The following is a 23,459-nucleotide window of genomic DNA, read 5'->3' as shown; positions in this document are numbered from 1 at the left end:
AAGGGGGACCTGATTGAGATCTACAAAATCATGAAGGGTATAGACAGGGTGGAGAGAGACAAGTTTTTTCCCAGGGTGACGGATTAAATAACGAGAGGTCACACTTTCAAAGTGAGAGGTGGAAAGTTTAAGGGGGATACACGCGGCAAGTACTTCACACAGAGGGTGGTGGGCATCTGGAACACATTGCCAGCAGAGGTGATAGAGGTAGGCACAGTAGATTAATTTAAGATGCGTCTGGACAGATGCATGAGTAGGTGGGAAGCAGAGGGATACAGATGCTTAGGAATTGGGTAACAGGTTTAGACAGTACATTTGGATCGGCTCAGGCTTGGAGGGCTGAAGGGTCTGTTCCTGGGCTGTAAGTTTTCCTTGTTCTTTGTTCTTAAGACTAAAACTTTCATAATGGATCTATGCCACCAACTCTTTAGCTGCTGTTTCTATTTTCCTTCTGGGCATTTGGATAAATACCTTAGTATACTGTGACTAGCCAAACTGAAATCACAAACTCTGAGTTATTCTGGCTTGTATCTCTTTCTTTGATTCAATAACAACTTTTGCTTGATTACTCTTTTGGTGATCTGTGGGATTTTCCTACTTTAAAGGTGATATGTTGAATCAGCTTGATGTGTTGAACTCAGCTCTGACCGAAGATCATTGATCTGAAACTTTAACTCAGTCTCTTTACTGATGCTACCAGACCTTGATTTCTCCAGCACTTTTTGTTCATTCCAGAATTTCCAGTATCCACATTGTTTTGCTTTTGTAGTTGGACAGAACTGATATCTTTCACAGTGCTGTATCAATGGCTTTGTTGGGTGGTATGCTTGTACTGTTAAGGCAGGGTTAAGGTAAGTGGATGGGAGAAAAGCATGTCAGGTTAAGAGGGAATAATAAAGTGCACAAAGAATCAGGAAAAGCAAGTAGCACTAGAATACAAAATAGCAAAGTATTCAGTGGAATAAAAACAGAAACTTTGGAAATACCCAACAGGTTAGGCAACATCTGTGGAGAGAAAGTGTTAATGTTATAGATTGATGATCTGATCTGCTGTAAGGTCGAAGTTAGGTTTAGAGCAGTAGCCTCCAATCTCGCAAGATACTAGTTTGTGTTGTGATGGTCAACTCTGTGTTAAGCATCACCTGGCTCAGGAGCTTCACTCTGACATGATTGTCTTTGCCACATTATTTACAGAAGAAGACAGTGGGCATAGAGGACAGTGGTCATGATTAACTGGCATCTGTTTCCACTGAGTTAATCTCTTGGCAACTGATTTTTCATTTTAGAGTCATAGAGTCATAGAGATGTACAGCACGGAAACAGACCCTTCGGTCCAACCTGTCCATGCGACCAGATATCCCAACACACTCTAGTCCCACCTGCCAGCACCCGGCCCATATCCCTCCAAACCCTTCCTATTCATATACCCATCCAGATGCCTCTTAAATGTTGCAATTGTTCTAGCCTTAACCACTTCCTCTGGCAGCTCATTCCATACACCTACCACCCTCTGCATGAAAACATTGCCCCTTAGGTCTCTTTAATGTCTTTCCGCTCTCACCCTGAACCTATGCCCTCTACTTCTGGACTCACCCACCCCAGGGAAAATACTCTGTCTATTTATCCTATCCATGCCCCTCATGATTTTATAAACCTCTATAATGTCACCCCTCAGCCTCCAATGCTCCAGGGAAAACAGCCCAAGCCTATTCAACCTCTCCCTATAGCTCAAATCCTCCAACATCCTTGTAAACCTTTTCTGAACCCTTTCAGTGTTTGGTTCTCCTCTTCAAGTGCCCTTCCAAACATCAGTCTCTAGAGGTCCCAACTATCAAAATCTGTCTCCAAACTGAGACTGTCAATATCCACCATCTTCACATCACATCCAGAGGGTTGTTTGTTTATCTAGTGTGATGGATGCTATCCACTTGTAAAATAGAGGCTCTAAGCTCCAAGCCGCCATTGGAGACAATGAACAATGTAAGGTCAGCACATTAATACTCAAAGACTGATTAAGCTGAGGTACCCCATGGCTATGGGACATGACGGTCCAGACCATTGTCAGAGAACAGCAATGCCCTTTACACCAACCGATTTAGGTTTATCAATTGTAACTTCGGTCTCTGATGTCGTCTTAACATTCTGCGATGTGCAAGACTAGTCAAAACATATCAAGACCAGAGGCTGTCAAATATCAGGGTTCACACTTGACAATCCCAGTTGAGGTTAAAGGAGTGCAAAGTTCTATGATTTTCACCAGCTTCACCACAGGAGCTGCTATACAGTTAATTACACAGAGGTTCACCTTTGCATTCTGCTCCAGAAGTTTTGTCAGGGATTACTCTAAAAGACTTCAACTTGCCCCTTGACTTTCAATGGCTTTATCATCACTCTGTTGCCCACTATCAACATCCCGGGGTTTATCATAAACCAGAAATTGGATAAGACAAGCCATATACATTCTGTGGCTACAAGAAACGGTCACAGGCCAGGAATTCTGTGATGAGAAACGTTTCTCCTAACTTGCCAAAGCCTATCCATCAGCTACAAGGCACAAATCAGGAGTATGAATCAAGCCTCTCCACTTGCCTGCTTACATCTCAAAAAGCTTGACACCATCGTGGACAAAGCATTCTACTTGTTTGGAATCCCATCCACCACAGTCTGGATTCAGTTCCTTCACCAGCAGTGGCAGCAGTGTGTTCCATCTACAAGATAGACTGCAGTAACTCACCCAGGGTCTTTCAACAATACCTTCCAAACCCACGATCTCCACCACCTTGAAGAATAAAGGCAGCAGGAACATAACCTACAGATTTCCCTCCAAGCCACATATCATCTTAGCTTGGAACTCTATTGCTGTTCCTTCACTGGCACTGGGCCAAAGTCCCAGAACTCCCTTTTCTACAGTACTGTGAATGTTCCTACATCCCAAAGTCTATACTGTTTCAAGAAAGCAGTTCACCACTACTTTATATAGGGCAATTAGGGAATAAATCCTAGCCTTTCCACATTCCATGAATGAATAAAGAAATGGCATTCACAAGGCAGTGGAGCTTTTGCCGACAGATGGGAGTTTGGTTCATGAGTGTCAGGGTATGTCTATGTGACAGTGGACTTGCATAAAGTATGTCTGGATGCAAAATCTCCTATGAATTCCTCTCAAGCCTTAGTCTGGGGACACTAGGGTCCCAGTTTCTGTGTGTTATCACAACATGACAGAGCTGAGAACCTGCCAATGGAGAGGCAGTAAACGACTTGCCTACTTGACTGTCGGTTTCACAATGTTTTTAGCCTGTGGTGCAGGCTGCAACTCTGAAGAAAATTAACATACAAAAGTAAAAACTAACTCTCTTCATCCACAGTTGCAGACAGGATTATAATACATGTATACAAATGCATGAAGTACAGTAAATAAGTTGGGCAAGTTACAAGCACAAATAGCCACATAGGAATAAGATGTTGTAGCAATAATGGGGTCCAATCACACTGTTAGGTGTATTCCATAGGCCATTAGTTAGTAGTAAAGGAGCTAATTTAGAGGAAAACTACATAAAAATTCGAGAACTATTTGGTAATGATAATGAGGGCCTTTAATTATCTTTGAATGAATTAAATACTAATAGTGTACAAGCAGAGAAGGGAAGAGTTTCTAAAATGTGTTTTGGAAAGTTTTATACATCCGTATGTATCCAGTCCATTGGGGAAGGAGTCATTGCTGGACTTGGTTCTGGGAAATGAAGGTGGTCAAGTAGATCAGTGTCAATAGAAGAACACATAGGGAACAGTAATCATAGTATTATAAGGTTTAATGAAAATTGGGATTGCTTAAATAGTTCAGCAGGTCTGGCAGTATCTGTAGAGAGAAATTGGAGTTAACATTTTGGGTTGAGTGACCCATCCTCAGATCAGCTAAAGTGGAGACAGTATTGAAAGTTTCTGTTTGCCTTGGAGGAATTATCTTATCTACACTTTTGTCTAAATTTGCAAAATTAGAATTTTAATTTCACAAGGAGAGAAAAAGCAAAAAGAATGACCTTAGCTCAGGGATAGCATTTATCGTACTTCTGAATTGCAACAGATTCAAACCTCATGATTTATATTTCAGCATATAATCTAGCATCGCACTACAGGAGCTATTACAATGATACAGGTTCTTTTTTTTAGAAGAGCTGGTAAAATAAGATTTTGTCAAAGTCTTAGTTGGGTGCAAATGGTCTATAACTGTTTTCAGAAACAAGCATTGCCCTGGCCAACATTTATTCTTCAATCAACACCACTAAGGTTGACTTTATCATAATTTGTTGATTATGGGTACTTGTTGAAAATTGCCTAGCACATTCCCTACATTTCAATAATTTTTAATTGGCTGTGAAACACTTTGAATTCTGTGAGAGATGTATAAAAATGTGTCCTCCCTTTAAATGAGAAGAAAATAGATTAAGTTAATTCACAGAGAGATATCTTTATTGAGCTCATAAAAAGTAACATTGCAATCAGCATCTCTGAGATAAATAGGATTGATAAATGAATGCAGTGAATTGCTGAAAAATAATTGGAACTTTTGCGCTATCACAGTCTCAAAGACCACTTGAAATACTTTACATGCAATTAGTGGGTAGGTAAACAGATGTTCTGCATATATTAAAGTTTCACAAACATGAGATAATCCCACAAATAAAGTAAATGACTAGTTAATCTACTTTTACTGATTTCTTTGTGCAATGATGGTCGGCCAAGTCACAAAGGGAATTTATAACCCTTGAACATAAGGGTCTGTAACATCCATTTATCAGGCTAACATCAGTTTAGGTCACATGCTCACATCCAGGAGTGGCAGAGCAATGCTTCACTTTTTAAAAAAATCCATGCAAGAATCCTATCAACAGTGCCACAAGTAAATAACTTAGGAAATAAATTACACTACTTTACACTTTTGAATTACCTAGGGCTGATAAACAAGGGGGAGAAAAGTCTTCCAGAATCCAAGGAGTCAGAACAGAATGAAGAGAAGGATGAAGATATGGAGGAGGAAAGAATAGCACCACTAATCCAGAATAGGGAAACCTCCTGTCCACCCAGCTGCCAACAAGCAAGTTGCAATGGATTCCCAAACTGCTTCTGCCAAAAAGTAACTCGGAAGGTCAAAGAACCTCTGCGGTAAAAAACAAAATACTGCAAATGCTGGAAATGGGTAACAAATACAGAAATTGCTGGATAAACTTAGCAAGTCTGGCAGAGAAACAAAATTAATGTTTCTAGTGGGTGTGGTCCTTCAGAACTTCAGGACAGAGTGTCCTGGCTAATACTTATTCATGCTGTCCAATGTCACTGGAAAAATATTGATCATTGAATTCATTGCATTTGTGCGCTTTCCTGTGTACTACTCAATACACTTCAAAACAGAAGAACTTAATTTGTTCTCAAAGGCTTGCGTATGATCCCACAGGCAAGTTGATTCTTTTATTGCACAACATCATTGTAACAGTAGTGCAGCGTAGGAATAGCCAGTTTTGTTGGGTTCTGCAGAGATCTTTGGTAGGATCAGGTAACCAGTAAATGTGTTACAGTAGCATTCATGTCCAGTGATTTTGTTTGAATAAGTTGGATAAATAACCTGGACCAGATGGACTACACCCCAGAGTTAGAACATAGAACAATACAGCGCAGAACAGGCCCTTCAGCCCTTGATGCTGCGCTGACCTGTGAACTATTCTCAGCTCGTCCCCCTACACTATCCCAAAATCATCCATGTGCTTATCTAAGGATTGTTTAAATCTCCCTAATGTGGCTAGGTTGACTACATTAGCGGGTAGGGCATTCCACACCCTGACCACTCTCTGCATAAAGAGCCTGCCTCTGACATCTGTCTTAAATCTATCACCCCTCAATTTGTAGTTATGCCCTCTCGTACAAGCTGATGTCATCATCCTAGGAAAAAGTATTTCACTGTCTACCCTATCTAATCCTCTGATCATCTTGTATGTCTCTATCAAATCCCCCCTTAGCCTTCTTCTTTCCAATGAGAACAGACCCAAGTCTCTCAGCCTTTCCTCATAAGACCTTTCTTCCAGACCAGGCAACATCCTGGCAAATGTCCTCTGCACCTTTTCCAATGCTTCCACATCCTTCCCGAAATATTGGTACCAGAACTGTACACAATATTCTAAGTGTGGCCGCACCAGCATTTTGTATAGTTGCAGCATGATATTGTGGTTCCAGAACTCAATCCCTCTACCAATGAAAGCTAACACACCGTGTGCCTTCTTAACAGCACTGTCCACCTGGGTGGCAACTTTCAGCGATCTATGCACATTGATTCCAAGATCTCTCTGCACATCCACACCACCAAGAATCTTTCCATTGACCCAGTACTCTGCCATCCTGTTATTCTTCCCAAAATGCATCACCTCACATTTAGCTGCATTGAACTCCATTTGCCACCTCTCAGCCCAATTCTGCAGTTTATCCACGTCCCCCTGCAACCTGTAACATTCTTCCAAACTGTCCACTACTCCACCGACTTTAGTGTCGTCTGCAAATTTACTAATCCATTCACCTATGCCTGTGTCTAAGTCATTTATAAAAATGACAAACAGTTCTAAGGAAGATAGCTGAAGGGGATAGCTGAGGCATTAATGGTGACCTTTCAGGAATCGCTAGAATCAGGGAGGCTCCCAGAGGATTAGGAAATCGCTAACGTAACATCCTGTTTAAAAAGGAGAAAGTGAGCACTGCAGATGCGGGAGATCAGAGCTTAAAAATGTGTTGCTGGAAAAGCGCAGCAGGTCAGGCAGCATCCAAGGAGAAGGAGAATTGACGTTTCGGGCATAAGCCCTTCTTCAGGAATGATTCCTGAAGAAGGGCTTATGCTCGAAACGTCGATTCTCCTTCTCGTTGGATGCTGCCTGACCTGCTGCGCTTTTCCAGCAACACATTTTTAAATCCTGTTTAAAAAGTGTGGAAGGCAAAAGACGGAAAATTACAGACCGATTAGCCTAACCTCAGTTGTGAGTAAGATCCTGGAATCCATTGCATAGGATAAGATTTCTGAATACTTGGAAGTGTATGGTAAAATAGGGCAAAAGGTTCTAGCATGGATACAAGCTTGGCTGTCTGGCAAAAAGCAGAGAATCAGGATAAAAGAGTCCTTCTCAGGATGGCAACTGGTGACAAGTGGTGTTTTGCAAGGCTCAGTTTTGGGGCCACAACTTTCACTTTATACATTAATGATCTAGATGAAGGAACTGAGGCTAGTTTGCAGATGATACAAAGGAGGAGCAGATAGCATTGAGAAGTAGGGAAGGCTGTAGAAGGATTTGGACAGGTTATGAGAGTCGGCAAAGAAGTGGCAAATGGAGTACAATGTGGGAAAGTGTGAGGTCATGCACTTTGGTAGGAAGCATAGAGGCATGGATTATCTTCTAAATGGGGATAAAATTCAGAGGTCTGAAGTGCAAAGACAGTTGGGAGTTCTAGTTAGAATTCTCTCAAGGTAAACTAGCAGGTTGAGTCAGTAGTTAGGAAGGCAAATGCAACGATGGCACTTATTTTGAAAGAGCTTGAATATAAAAGCAGGAATGTACTTCTTAGACTCTATAAGGCTCTAGTCAGACCACTTTGGAGTATTGTGTGCAGTTTTGGGCCCACACCTCAGGAAGGATGCACTGGCCCTGCAGCATGTTCAGAGGAGGTTCACGAAAATGGTCCCAGGAATGAAAAGTTTAACATATGAGGAATGTTTGAGGACTCTGGGACTATACTTCATGGAGTTTAGAAGGATGAGGGGCATCTAATTGAAACACACAGAATACTGAATGGCCTGGACAAAATAGATGTTGGGAAGATGTTTCCATTGATAGGAGAGTCTTGGAACTGAGTGTATAGCCTTCGAGTAAAGGGAAGACTTTTTTAGAATGGAGAGGAGGAGAAATGTCATCAGCCAGAGTGTTGAATCTATGGAATGCATTGCCACAGAAGATTGTGAAGACCGTCATTGAGTGTATTTAAGACTGAGATCAATAGGTTCTTTAGTTATCAAGGGGATCAAGAGTTAGACTAGATTCCCTACAGTTTGGAAACTGGCCCTTCAGCCCAACAAGTCCACACCAACCCAACCTTCTGAACAGTAACCCACCCAGACACATTCCACCACCCTATATATACCCCTGACTAATGCGCCTAACACTATGTGCAATGTAGCAAGGCCAATTCACCTGGCATACACATCCAGCAAACCAGCAGACATGGGGAGAATATGCAAACTCCACACAGTTGCTAGAGGCAGGAATTGAACGCAGGCCCCTGGCTGTGAGGCATCAGTGCTAACCACTGAGCCACCGTGCCACCCTGGTTACAGGGAGAAAGCAGGAGAATGGGGTTCAGAAACACATCAACCATGACTGAATGGTGGAGTAGTCTCGGTGGGCTGAATGGCCTAATTTCTGCTTCTATGTCTTTTCGTCTTAGTCACATCGCTCAATTCCCCTTCCCCAGGCGCCTTTCATTGATATACCCTCCCCTTACGTGGGAACGTGTGAGCCGAGAGCGCGCAGCCCAGCTGGCGGTAGCCGGGAGCGCGCGGTCGAGCTTGCGCTGTATGGGCGGGCTCGCGCGGAGGCGCGCGGGCGGGTGGTGGAGCTGTCAGGGGGACGGCAGAGTGGCACCTTCCCACAGGCGGGCAGCAGGATCTGGGAGTGGGAGCGGGGTCAGAGGAACGGGAGGGAGGGGAAGAGAAGGGGCGGGGGGTCTTGTTATTGCCAAGATAAAGGAGAAACAGTGCCGGCACGTCCTTCCCCGGAGCAGGGGACTGGTTTTGGGAGCCCAAGGCAGGTGGAGGTGGGGAGGGGGCAGGAATACCGCCCTCCCCACCCCGCGGTGAGGCCCTTCCTCCCCTCACCCTGAGCACTGCCCCCTCCCTCTCCCCGGGCTGCGCTCCGACACCATCCGTGCGGAGAAATGCAAAGCATCGCTGGCTGCGGGGGATTCAGTGCGGAGAGGCTGACAGAGTAACCCTCTTGCCCATAGTTTTGTCAGTTCCCCCGGGCGGCTGCAGCAGCGGTGTCTCTCCGTCACCTCGGGGCCATGCCGCAGGGGGGAATGGAGAAGTTCCTGCAGATCGCCCCCCACTCTCTGGCCGTGGTGCTGGCTCGGAGCGGCTCGGCCAGGGCTGCGGTGGCGGTCACCGACAACATTCAGCACCACCACACCGGCTACGAGATCTTCGCCGACTTTAAAGCGGAGAACATGCAGCACTTCTGGAACAAGAGAGTGACAGACGCCATCTCGGAGGCTTTCTTCCTCGGCTGGATCGACGAACACGTCCTGCTGATCCAGGGCAAGGAGTCCCACCTGGAAGTGTTGAGGGAAGCCTGGATGAGGAGATCCCTTAAACCTCCCCGGGGCTTCGGTATAAAGTATCTGGGTGAGTGCCAATGCCTTCATTAGGTGTAAAACATTCTGGGTTTGAACAGGTATTTTGGGGGATAGTGCACCAGCCCAGTGTTGTGTGACCTGCTTTAACAAAAAAACAAACAAACTACTGTGTGGAGGCTGGAAATCATGTTGCAATCTCAGTGCGAATGTTTCATTGTCAGATCTTGCCCTCGGTTTTGAACCCATAATCTCTCTAGTTACTACTTCAGTACCGCAACCAGTTGATATTCGCACCTTTCAAAACTCCCACTCGAGTTGACAATGATGAACTTTTCATCTCAGAAATATTTAGGCAGTTTCCAAAAGGACATAATGATAGAGCAAATGCATTTGCACGGACTCATGTCGTACATTGTATTTCGAAACTGTCCTCAATTTGTTTGATGCCTTTAACAGACGCGCCAGTTTTTTTTTAAAATGCACTCACAGAAGACGGACTAGAGACTGCAAGTACTTGGATGATAATGACATACACCCCAACTTGCTGAATAAAAAGCATGTGATTCCGATTTATTATTTTTGAACTCTAGTGCAACAGCGCAGACCTTAATATCGCAGCCTGCTATTTATACTAGTTATCTTTCAATATTTACTGAAATGGTTCACTGTGCAGGCAACATTTCTCTGGTAGAACGGAGGAGTTGCAGGTCCATTCTGGTCGGAGAGACCAGACTCTAACCGAAAGCATTGGTGTTTGCAAAGCCTGTTTACCCAGAGCAAATGAAAGATATAACTCTTAGCTGCTGGTTGGAATGCTGCCATGCAACCGGACTATTGAATAGTTGCTTTTTAGACGCATAAGTATGCCATTAATGCGCTCCGATCTAATGAAGAATTATTGGAGAATATGGATCCACTTAGATATAGTATTAGCTGGGAATATAATGTACGTAATTTTACCAGTTGTTGATTAGCTAAAAAGTTTTAATAAGTCGTAATGATTCCCATTCCGTTTTAAAATTTACAAACACAAAACTGATTGCAATAATGATACTGCATATATGTACTTTAATAATGCAGTACTGTACTTAGTATCTACGTGAGTAAACTAGCTCATAGTTCTTCGAAAAACAATTCCAGTAGTGTATACAAACCGGTATGCTGAATATGCTGGTTGTTGTGTTACTTGACTGGGGAGGTCACCACATGCTCTGTCAATTACAAGAAAAACAATACAAAATTCAACAATTTACACACAAACTATTTCATAAGTATATATCAGAGGTTGATATGTAGTCTCAAAATTTTGAATGGAATTGGTTTGGTGTGTACCTGACCAATTCTGTTTAAAAATATGAGTTTTCAAAAACGGTCAATACATAATGGGAACCCCAAATCAAAGATGGTCTCTGCTTGGTTTCTGCAGTGATTATTATACCAATTGGTCTGTGTTAACTACAGTCACCATTTGAGACTTACTTATTAGTGGTGTGAGAATTGAGATTGTAATAGTATAGGATTGAGGACAATGGTTGATGCAGGATTCCAGGAAAAAAAACACATTGAATCTATTTTTTGACAAAATAAACATGATAAATGTAATTTTAATAAGGCAAATCTCTGGAAAGTCATGTATTGTAATTATCAGATTTTAAAATTTGGTGTCTTTTTTCCAAAAGAGGATGGATGTTCAAGGCTTTTCAGAAAGTTTTTGTGATTGTCAGATTTCTGTCACCAAATTCAAATACTGGTCTGTATAAGGTCACCGAATAACAATATTCTTGTATTGTTTTATTTGTGAACTAATTAAGTGTTCTGCTGTGCTAATGGCTTTATTCTTTCAGCAGCTAATACTAATTTCAGAAATTCAAGCAGAAGTAGTTATCATTTAGGATATCTTGTCAGATGAGTTGGACTGAAGCGTCTGTTTCTCTGCTGTATACCTTTTATGACTCTATGACTTTATCAGCTCTTATATAGATAGGTTTAAAAAACACTAATATATAAAATAATCGCCTACACTAAAAGCATACATTTCAGTCATTCATTAGAATACTCAGTGTGCAAAATACTGAAAGAATGGAGTTTGGAGAGGCACTTGAGACAAAAACTTCTTTTTCTAGCAAAGCACAGAGCAGTTGAATTTGACAGCTGGTAGTTTTGTTCTGTCATTGCAGATTTTCAAAGTTGCTGTTTATTAAAATAAGACAATGGTCAAATGTTCTTTAGGATACAGTATCCACTAATGGTTTTCCAATCAATAAAGAGTGCTGATATTGCAAGTAGCCAACCACATTTTGCCCCAGTTCCCACTAAACTGCTGACCACCCACTCCCTCCTTAGTACCTGTGTTAGCTGGTATTTTCAATGATTCTATCTCTTCAGCTGTTAGTCCATGTCTTGAAATCTGCTGTCATCACCACCCTTTCCTCCAAAATGTGTTAGGTTCTCATTTGCCCTTGAGCGCAGTTAGGGATGGGAAAAATGCAAAGACTGGCCTTATCAGTATGTCCACATTCCATGAAAGAATAAAGTATAAAAAGCCCTTAACTCTACCCTCCTCACCACTCATATTCAAATGTACTTTCCTTTCCAAAGTCCTTGAACGTGTATACCATTAAGGCATAGAGTCATACAGCATGGAAATGGACTTTTTGGTACAACTGGTCCATGCCGACCACGTTCCAAAGCTAACTAGTCTCGTCTGCCTGTGCTTGGCCAATTCCCTTCAAACCTGTCCTATTTATGTCCTATGTCTTAAACATTGTAACTGTACCTGCACCCACCACTTTCTCTGACAGTTCATTCCACACACAAAGCACTCTCTGTGTAAAATAAGTTGCCATTCATGTCCTTTTTAAATCTTTCTCCTCTCACCTTGAATATATGTCCCCTAGTTTTGAATTCCGCCCCCGATCCCAATCCCTCCAATCAGGTTTCAACCTCTGCCACATGACTGAATCAGTTCTTATTAAAGTTGCAGATGATATCCTATCGATACAAAGAAAACCTTTCCCGCCTCATTCTGTTTGCTGCTTTTACATAGAACATAGAAACATAGAAAAATACAGCGCAGTACAGGCCCTTTGGCCCTCGATGTTGCGCCGATCCAATCCCACCTAACCTACACTAGCCCACTATCCTCCATATGCCTATCCAATGCCCGTTTAAATGCCCATAAAGAGGGAGAGTCCGCCACTGCTACTGGCAGGGCATTCCATGAACTCACGACTCGCTGAGTAAAGAATCTACCCCTAACATCTGTCCTATACCTACCACCCCTTAATTTAAAGCTATCCCCTCTCGTAATAGCTGACTCCATACATGGAAAAAGGTTCTCATGGTCAACCCTATCTAAACCCCTAATCATCTTGTACACCTCTATCAAGTCACCTTTTGACATGTTCAACTACAACTTTAGCTTCCAAAACCTCTCACTTGCTGTCCAGCTGTTTGGAATTGCTCTCATCTGTTTTATTTTACATATCTGATCTAAGCCAGAGATTCATTTTCAATGGCTTACCTTCCTGTTCTTGTTCTATTATCCTAAGCGCCTTAAGGATCTACACGTTATCTCCTGCCTCTCATCTTCATGTATTCCTTGATGATATCATCTGAAGCTGAACCATGTCTTGTCATATCTCTCTTCACTATTCCATTAATGCTAAATTATCAGAAAGTGTACCTGACACACAGTATAGGATGAGATTCCAAAGATTAAATGTTATAAAGACTGAGGTGATTGTTTTCACTTCTTACTCAGGAATTCTGTACTGACTTTATCCCTCTTCCTGGCAGTAATCTTAACCAGTCTATTAATAACCTTGGTGTTGTATTTGATCCTGAGATGAGCTTCCAGCTGAATTTTGAAGTTCTTCCTCTTCCAGCTCTACAACCTCCCAAGACCAGGCAAACAATGGATGCTTCTTTCCCTAAAGGGCATTAATAAAGCAAGTGGATTTATACAGCAATCAACAATGGTTTTGTGTCATCATTAGGCTTTTAGTTCCAGATTTTTATTGCATTCAAATTCAGGTTTGCAGTTCCTTGAAAGTGGCAATACAGGTGTATAAGAAAGTCAAAAAGACATGGTATTTTCGCTTTCATCGGTCAGGGCATAAAGCGTAAAAATTGGCAATCACATTGCAGGTTTATAGAATTTTAATTAGACCACATTTAGAACGTGCACACAGTTCTGGCTGCCACACTAGAAGGATGTGGAGGCTGTGGAAAGGATACAGAAAAGGCTTACCAGAATGTTGCCTGGTTTGCAGGGTTTAAGGTATGTGGAGAGATTGGACAAACTTGTTTTGTTTTCACTTGAGTGTTGAGGATGAGGGGCGACTAGATAGAAGGTAACAAAATTATGAGTGACATGCATAACATGAATAGTTGGAGTCTTTTTCCCCGGTAGAAATGTCAATTATGAGGGACCATAGGTTTCAGATAAAATGGGGAAAGTTTAAAGCAAATGAGAGGGGCAAGTATTTTACACAGAATGTGGTAAGTAGTTGGAACATGCTGCCAGAGGAGGTGGTAGAAGCAGATACGATAGCAATGTTTAGGAAGCATCTTGATAGATCCATGAAAAGCCAGGGAATAGAGGGATCCAGATCACATGGAGGCAAAAGGTTTTTTAGTTTAGAATGGCATCATGTGTCAGTGCAGGCTTGGTGGGCCGAAAGACCTATTTCTGAGCTGTTCTGTTCTTTGTTCTACCCAGGTGGGATTTGAATCTAGGTGTCTAGAACATTACCTGCATCACTGGATTATTAGCCCAGCAACAATACCACTCAGCCATCTCTTCCCACCAATGATTAAATCTTGACCTTTAGAAACTCACTCATATAATATGAGATGGCTTTGTTCATATCACATTTTTACTGCTTATATTCATAAAATGCAGGTGAATGAAATGATGTTTATTCTTCAAGTGGATCTGCCTGATATCATTCAACTTTGCGAAAAATAGATTTAGAACATTTACTGAACTGAATGGGAATATATTATGTAAGTACGTTATTGTAATCTCCCAATATTTGGGAGACCTGGTCGCTATATTTTTTTCCTGAATACAGCAGTGGTACTTCACAAAGTATATCAATGGATACATTTTCAAGAAAAGTTTATCATGAAGTGATAACTGGACACTCAAATTCCTTTGCAAGTCAATGGAATTGATACTTCTAGCCCAAGAAAAATTGAGAAAATAATCTGACAGCCTTTGGTCTTGGAAATTATAACAGCTTAAGTGCAAGCCTCAAAGACATAGTAGGAGTTATATAACATTTTCTATCACCAGTTTATCTTTAGAAAAAATAACATCAATTGATAAGAAATTAGGAGAATAATTATTGATTGTTTTCTTCCTTCCTATGTACTTTCAATTAAACCATCTGGCTTTTTTCTTTCTGTCTGTCGCCATCAATTTCCATTAGCTTGACTCAGTTCTTTCAACTAGCAGAAAGTGAGGACTGCAGATGCTGGAGATCAGAGCTGAAAAATGTGTTGCTGGAAAAGCGCAGCAGGTCAGGCAGCATCAAAGGAGCATTCAGGAGATGCCTGCAGAAGGGCTTATGCCTGAAATGTCGATTCTCCTGAATGCTCCTTTGATGCTGCCTGACCTGCTGCGCTTTTCCAGCAACACGTTTTTCAGCTCAGTTCTTTCAACATCTGTTTGTATCAACCTTGAGCTTTGATCTTGACTACCAAATCCACTTAGTTGCTGAGACTATGACATTGATTGATTCATCTTAATGGAAGACTTTGGGTCTCTGGTTTTCTGGTGAATTCTGTCATCGTGCAAAACTTCCAGCTTGTGACTCTTTCTTTCTTTCTGGTTTGGAGTGTTGAAGGAATTTGATCATGCTTTGTTTTTGGTCAATATTCTCTTTCATGCAAATGATCTATGTGACACTAGTGGAAGTTTCTCCAGAAATGTAGGCCATAAACTCTGAGGCAGTAATAACACGTGGAAGAGAGACTTAATCCTGGAATTGGTTTCAAGGTCCCTGTAATATGCTTTTTGTTTGCTTATGGGGTGGCCTAATCCAATGAGTTCTGAGGCCTGCTACTGACAGCAACACAGTCTGCAAATGTTAATCTATGGTAATGTTTGAGCCTCCACCCTGCTTAACAACTCTTCCCACCTGCCATTTTCACTCTGGGGTTACACCAGTTTAAGCATCAAAATAGGTTCACAACAGAAACAAATTCAGGGAGCACTGTAATAAAGTGAATTAGGTTCTGTTCTCACACATAACTACTTTTAACTCAGACTTTGGGCCATTATTTTGCAATACCTCTTGCAACCCATACATTACAAACTTCTCAAAACCTAAGAGAACTAAAATATTTTAGTTCTTGAGGCATTGGGCAGAGACTCAACACTTGTTATAGCTATTGTCCAAAACAAAATATTCTTTCCATTCCACTTCAAAGAAGTCAATCTGTACATATTCTCAAGCTTTTCATGTGTTTAACCATGGAATGAAAACAACTTTGGTTGGATCATTTCTCATTCTGAGTCACACTTCACAACCTTTTAGCAACTCTTCAATACCTTTAACTATCTCTATGCTCACTTCAAAGCAGTAAGTGAAAAGCAAAGGGCTAACCTTATGAAAAGTTTACTGTGTATTGTCCTTCATTTTGAGTTTGGCCTAATGACTCTAATTTCAACATACGGTTGTCTTGGCTCAAAGACTACCTCTGCTGTTTTCGCTCTTTCTTAGCACAGGTCAGATTTGCCCTGTGATGTAAGGTTCTGTCTATTGATATCCTTTATTTTAGATTTTGGAATTTGAACTGGAGGCACATAGGTTTGGTCTGTGTGTGACACTACTAATGTGCTAAATGGAACAGATTTTGAACAGATTTGCCAGCTTAAAGTTGGGTCCCCTTTATTTGGACTCCCTGGCCAGATAAAAACATCGTGCCTTTATCCCAGTTTGTCCAGCCTGTCTCAATTTGATACTTTTTATTCATCTATACTTCAGTACATACAAACCCCATTGACCAATTCCTGATGAAGGGCTTGTGCCCAAAACATCGATTCTCCTGCTTCCACGATGCTGCCTGACCTGCTGTGCTTTTCCAGCACTACAGTTTTGACTCTGATCTCCAGCATCTGCAGTCCTCACTTTCTCCTATTCATTCAACTTGTCTAATTCACCCTGAAGCCTCATTACATCCTCCTCAGCACTCACAGTCCCACTTAGCTTTGTCATAATTCATAGTTACCTTCCTTAACAGCAATGTATAAATTTCACGTGTTCTACCTGTGAACCTGCTCTGACAGTGCGCTGTCCAGTTTTCCTGTGCCATTTCATTTGTTTTGATGCCTTCTCAAATGGTATGAAGCATGACTTCACATCCTCTTCCTCAAATATTGGTAGAGTCTGTACAAATTTCAGCATTTTCCTGACTGTACTTTAGATTGAGGGTCTGGTTTACCTCATTAGAGCTATCTGCATTCAAAGTCTCTGTTTTAAATTTGCATCTTTTTAAGGCTTTTCTTATTTCCCTCTCTTTATCATTTTCTCTCACCTGAATTTGTTGTTCCAGGCTCTGAAATTCTATTCTTCTTTTTCCTTAGGTTCAGTTCTTTATGTTCCTTCTCCCTTTTTGTTTCCAGCAGCTTTAGGTCTTTCTCATGTTCAAGCTACTATAGCTATAGACTCATTCCCACTAACTCAAGTGTCTCATTACTTGGCAGCCCTAGCATGACCTGTATTTCCACCAAATGTTGTGCCAATAATTTAATTTTTTCTCTGCCTTTTCAAGAAATATATCTTCAATTCACTTGCCAACTCTACAGCCTTTGCCTTCTTCCAGTCTTGTAAATCACTCAGAGGTACCTCTCCTATCTATAGGGTATATTTCATCACTTTTGATGCCATTTTATTTTACAGTATGAGAAACCGGTACCTATTCCTTCCATACTTATGAATTACTTTTAGTCCACATCAATCTCTCATTGTTGGTGTCCAATGACCGTACAACATGCCCCCAAACCGTTATGGGGAACCTAATGGAAAGTCAAATCTCTCTGTTCTGTAAATTCTCACAAATATGTAAGTGACCAGTTTAATTATTAAGATAGTGAACTTGCCTGACCTTGATCACCATTTAAGAAAGAAGAAACTTACACTGGGTTTCATAAATACACAAACAAACAACTTAGTTATTATATCAAGCTCATCCTTTACAAGTAGCAGAATGAATTATTAATTAATAAAACACAAATTTAAACTACACCCACTTTAAATCTGAATGCACACACATTTATTTACAAATAGCATGGATATGTCAGACAGCTTTACAGAAATATGATGTGTGGAAAAAAAATGTAGGCAAAAAGGAACAAGTTTCTGTGGTTTGAGAATCCAAGCCACAAGGCTGAGTTGGAATGAGGTGCCTTTCTCACATTTTTTTGATATTTGGTGATTAAATATTATGTTATTATTAGTTAAAAATTCTTTGTTTCCAAAGTATTTCAGCACTACTTTCCTTCTAGTCAATGAAGCAGAAAGAAGTATCTGACTCACCATGCAGATTTTTAGACGTCTAAGTGTAAGTATCCCAGGTCTGTAGCAAACTGTACATTACAGCAGATTCAAAAGGCTGTTGCTGGGCAATTTTGTTTAAGCAGAAAGATAACCTGGTGCCAGTATATTTCTCAAAGTAATCAAATCCTGTTTCTGTAAATGTTACCTCGTTTGTGTGACCGTCAAATAACGACTCAACACTTTCACTTTTTTCAAGTGACATGCTAACATAGGAACAGGAGTAGGCCATTCAACCTCACAAAGCCTGTTCCACCATTCAATGAGATCTGTAGCTGAGCTCCATGCACCTGCCTTTGGTCCATATCCCTTATACCTTTCCTTAACAAAAATATTAAAATTTTAAAATATGACTGATCCAGTATCACTGCCATTGTGGAAGAGAGTCCCAAACACCTCCCACCCTTTGTGTGCAGAAGTGCTTCCTAATATCTCTCCTGAACGTCTGTCAATAGTTCTCAGAGTATGCCTCCTTGTTCTAGAATCTCACCAATGGAAATAATTTATCTTCATCTACCTTTTCTTTTCCTGTTAACATCTTGAAGATTTTGATCTGATCACTCCTCAACCTTTGAAATTCGAGTGTAAACAGGGCTGATTTATGTAATCTCATTCTTGTAAACCTATGTTGTACTCTCTCCAAGGCCAATATATCCTTCCTAAGGTGTGGTGTGCAGATCTCCGCAGTACTAAGTTGTTAATGTAGCTCACAGTTGTTAAAAACTCTAATAGTTTAAATTTCCACTTTTTAGATATTTCCAAAATAAAAGTATATATATAGTCCTTGCACAGGATTCAGTTGAGTGATCCTTCTCAGAACTGCTGAGTTTGAATTTCCTTTTAAATGTTATTAGTTTCTCTGGTGATCGTAATATTTCACAACGACAAACATAAAAACCTAGTCAATGTGTCCTGTTATGTCATTTAAGTGTATAGTGGAGTTTGACAGAGGGAAATAAGATGAATTATTAGTTGTGATATTAATTTGTGGCTAAAAGCAAAGAACATGTTTCTTGTAGTTTCTTCCATGGTCTCAAAACATTGCAGAGTGCTTGGCAGATAATGAATTACTTGTAGTGTTTTATGCAGGCCAAAAACCCAGTAAATTTTATAATACCAATATTCTACAGATGAATAATTTTGGACATATGTTTCAGGGATCAGCAAAAACCATGACACCTAGAGAGTTCCCCTGCACTACAGTTTGTGCCATAAAGTCGTCTAAAACTGCCTGACCACACAGCTGTGCCCTCAGTTTTAATATCTTACCTGTAAACCAGCAACTCTTGGATTAGCATTAACGTTCTAACTGGTTTATTAATGACCTGTATAACTGAATGCTGAGATGAAATTAAAGCTTAAAGGACAAGTCTTTGTCACATGTCAGTGGGGCAGTGATTAGTGGGGAGGCAACACCCAAAAAGGTTGCGAGGTCACTTTTCATCAGTATTGCATAACTGATTGATTTGAAAAATATTGCATTTCTGGTGCTATATGAGACATCACCTATAATGTTGCACAACTTAATTATGGAACACACCAGTCTTCAGAGTATTCATAACTTGAGGATTAGTTCTGTACCCTCAATTATTGTTAAATTTAAGAGAGCACTTTGATTTGACTAATACCCTTTTATTCAATGATTTAAGTCCAACTTATTCCCATACACACAGTTTTAAGAAATTTAGATATTCAGGATTGTACTGTATAAAGTAATTTATGCAAGCTTATTAGAAAAGACCATCCTACAACTTCATGCCAATTGAAAGATCCCTATTCCTGCTAATCTAATAAATAAGGTAAATGCAAATCTTGCTTGTACATGTATACATATATGGTCAATTGATTCCTGTGAAATTCATTTTTTTCTGTTTCATGATGTCTGCTTGGCTCAGTTTGTAGTTGTCACCTCAGAACTGTGAGTTCAGGAGATCTTTCAGAAGTGTTGTAATGACTAATTGGTTGCATTCCGAGACAAGTTATCCAGAAATGGGGACTAATTTGAACTAGAAAATGTGTTGAAATCCTGCTATAATTACTTGCAAATTTGAATTTGACTTGGGAAAGATGGGTAGCAATAAAAAAGATGACTGAGAAATTATTGGATTAACAAAGTGGTTTAATTAATGGCCTGGAATAACTGGTTACTGAGGTGAATTGGAAACTCACTTTCTTCTCGACCTTTTTGATAATCTCTTAGAAGACTGATGCCTTTGTTACATATCAGTGGGGGATTAATTAGTGAGGGAGGCTACAGGGCAAAAGAAGTTTGAAAGGTCACATTTTATCACTGGGGTGTGCATAACTGACTTGAAACATGTTAATTATATGCTTGTGTTAATAGAAATTCAGGAGAATGGAAATTCATAGGAAATTTTGTATATTAATCAGACTTATTGTTGAACACAACCTGATCTTATCTAATTTGCAGTTAAAGGAGCTTCTGCCATTTTTGCTGAAAAAGCTAAAAAATAAGACATTATTATTTAAAAAAAAACACAACTGTTGCCTGCAGCCTTTTGTTTTAAGCACCACACATGGAGGTTGCCTTTTAAATATTAACAATATATTTTTGGCTGTGTTCTCCAAAATAGTTGGCACTATCAGCTATAAACTTTTCTGAAGTCAAGTCCAAGGTTAGATGCAACAGAGAGAGCATATCTGATCTAACTGCACCAGGCACTGCCAGGGAAATGGGGTCAGAATGCAGCCAAGTGGGAATACACAGCTGCAGCTTAGCTGCAGTAGCTTCAAGATCAAAGATTCAGCTGCTCAAGGGAAAATAGCACTCTGTGTTTCGCTTCTTTTTAATTGTCCATGTTTGTAACGTAAAGGAATTTTGAACCTTTACTTCGAGTATCTAGGAAGCCAATGATTTGGGGAATAAATTTCATTATTATTTTGGGAGAGAAACTGACTTGGGCAAGAGATAAACAGTGCAGTATTCTGTCTATTGCCATTCAAGTCAGTGGAACCAATATTGAACTAGCTGCAGAACTGGTGACAGATGTACCACTACCCACTTTAACTCCCCATCCTGTGAATTTCACTCTTGCTGTATCAGAAAAATGTATTTGTTGAAATCTTTGCAGAAGAAACCCTTTTTGGGACAACATCAATTCCCTTCTGAAGAAGGGTCACAGGACTTGAAACATTAACTCTGCTTTCCCTCCACAAATGCTGCCAGACCTGCTGAATTTTTTCAGCAATTTCTATTTTTGTGAGTTTCATAAATCCCCATGTTACTTCCTATATTCCCCTTTCCTGCTCCATCCTACACCAAATTTGCTATTCCACATTTGTATCAAAGATAATGCAATTTTTGTTTTGCTTCGAACATCAGTAGCACAAAAAAATTACACTTCTGTGGCCTGATAATTCAACAAAAATGTCAAGTGTTGGTATCCATTTAGTGATATTTCTTTGGAAGAAGATCCATGCAAAGGCGATAAAAATGTTTCTGTGAAGGTACTGGTTATTGAGTGTGTCATGTGTCATGCTGGACTATTGACTTGCTTTCCTGAAGTGGAGCTCCCCAGATTTTAATTTTGTTTTGTGCTTTAATGAATCAATTCAATCACAAGGACATTAGACACCATCTGAAAAAGTAGAAGCCTCTGCAGATTGATATTTGTAAGGGTCTGACTTACTCAATAGGAAAAGTCCCACTGTGGCTTTTTCGTGAGTGCTGAGAAGGCACTCTCTAGAGTGGGAGCAACATTCACCTATCTTACTTCCACAGGCTAATGGAACCTTTGTACAAAGCTCTTCCAGTCTGGATTGCATGACCTGTAAAATTTCACATTTGTTTTATCTAAGGGCATAAGGCATGGAGATCCTCTCTTCCTCTGCCATTTTTTGAAACATCTTCTAAACTTTGAAAGATACTAACCAAGCTTCATTTCCAAGAAATAGAATTAAGGGCTAAAGATTATAGGTGTTTTTGTATGCAGATCCTATGCTATTTCTAATAGAATATCTTGAATTGTCTGATCTATAACTAATCATGGTAATTTACATGGATGAATGTCAGTAAACAAAGTTAATTACTGTAAATTTGAATCCACTGTTGGATTGACAGTGACTTTCACAGTAAAGTTGTGAGATGATACCTAGCCTTCTAAAGAGAGCTGATACAGAATACCCGAATGTGAAGTGTTCATGTTATAATCTGATATTAGAAATCACCTTCAGATGGAAGAGTAGATTAGAGGAGATTACTTACAGTGTGGAAACAGGCCCTTCGGCCCAACAAGTCCACACCGCCCCACCGAAGCGCAACCCACCCATACCCCCTACATTTACCTTTTACCTAACACTACGGGCAATTCAGCATGGCCAATTCACCTGACCTGCACATCTTTGGACTGTGGGAGGAAACCAGAGCACCCGGAGGAAACCCACGCAGACACAGGGAGAATGTGCAAACTCCACACAGTCAGTCGCCTGAGGCGGGAATTGAACCCAGGTCTCTGGAGCTGTGAGGCAGCAGTGCTAACCACTGTGCCACCGTGCCGCCCACCAAGGTTTTTCTGTTCCTCGTTACTTGGTAAATCTTTTCAAAATGAGCTGGTTGCTGATATTTTACTGTAGAACTAATTCCCTGATTGGGCTCTCCCAGCAAGAAATGTTGAGCAGGGAGAGGATGAGCTATGAGTTTGCAAGGCTGCAGCCACGGTTTGTACCCATTAAAATAAGTGGATGGAAATTACAGGCCACATGGCCACAATTTCCTGCTCTGTGTTCTCCTTGAGCATTCAACTGTGAAATCGTCCCATATGTTTTTATTATTATTCCTTGGAGGTACAAGCATACTAATTCAAGAGAATTAGACAGATGTTGTGAAAGATGGCACTAACTGGAGTCCTAGCCTTATCTTTTAAGTTTATTTGTTTGTTCTGCCTTTGAAATTTATTTGGTACAGAAATTTAGCAGGAGAAGAAAGGATGAGTTTTGGTTTTTTTCACATCTAAAATTATGTGATTGGACATTCAATAGTCCTACAATGTGGAACAGATCACCTGATATTTGGAATAGCAATATATTGAAACTGAATTGCTGGTATGTGTTGATCAAGTCCTGATATGCACATGCAATTGGAAGTTTTAACTTCTGATCAGCTGATTTACCCGAACTCTCTGTAGATGTCTCTTACACTGAATTCAAGGTCAGAGACTTGAGCGAGATTCATATACTTACTTGCATATTTAAACTGGTTTGTTAGAAGCAGTATAATGCTGGGACAATTTTATCACTCTGTTTGACTGTGTATATTTTGAAAGAGCATACTTGGTGTTTATCTGTTTAAATGCTATAAATGTAAGTGACAGGCATCCAAATGAAATCCATAAAAGCACATGCCATCAGGAGTTCAGACACAAGCAAGTTCCAAAGTGGGAGGAAAGTTCAAGTAATTTTGAAATTCAGAAGAAGTCAGTGATATATATGTTTGATAACTTAATGCTTTGGATGGTTTCTGGGCTTAAGGATTTTTCCAAATTCTTTATGCGATAATTT

General features: G+C 40.4%; 1 protein-coding gene across 3 annotated transcripts in view; it reads left to right on the top strand.

Annotated features, from left to right (window-relative positions):
- The first annotated feature begins 8,434 nt into the window (after positions 1-8,434).
- Positions 8,435-23,459, top strand: part of LOC122557644 (storkhead-box protein 2-like) — a 328,439-nt gene continuing 313,414 nt past the window's right edge. Inside the window, exon 1 of one of the 3 annotated variants that reach the window (XM_043705457.2) lies at positions 8,435-9,424. In XM_043705457.2, coding sequence (XP_043561392.2) covers positions 9,085-9,424 — 340 coding nt within the window. In that variant the 5' untranslated portion in view covers positions 8,435-9,084. The remainder of the gene's footprint in view (positions 9,425-23,459) is intronic. The other 2 variants (XR_015750909.1, XM_043705438.2) reach the window with 2 other exon arrangements.

The sequence above is a fragment of the Chiloscyllium plagiosum genome, unplaced genomic scaffold (assembly GCF_037043375.1).
Source record: "Chiloscyllium plagiosum isolate Xiang-an unplaced genomic scaffold, Cpla_swu_hap1 HiC_scaffold_2, whole genome shotgun sequence".
Classification (NCBI taxonomy): domain Eukaryota; kingdom Metazoa; phylum Chordata; class Chondrichthyes; order Orectolobiformes; family Hemiscylliidae; genus Chiloscyllium; species Chiloscyllium plagiosum.
This window is presented reverse-complemented; position numbering and strand designations above follow the sequence as displayed.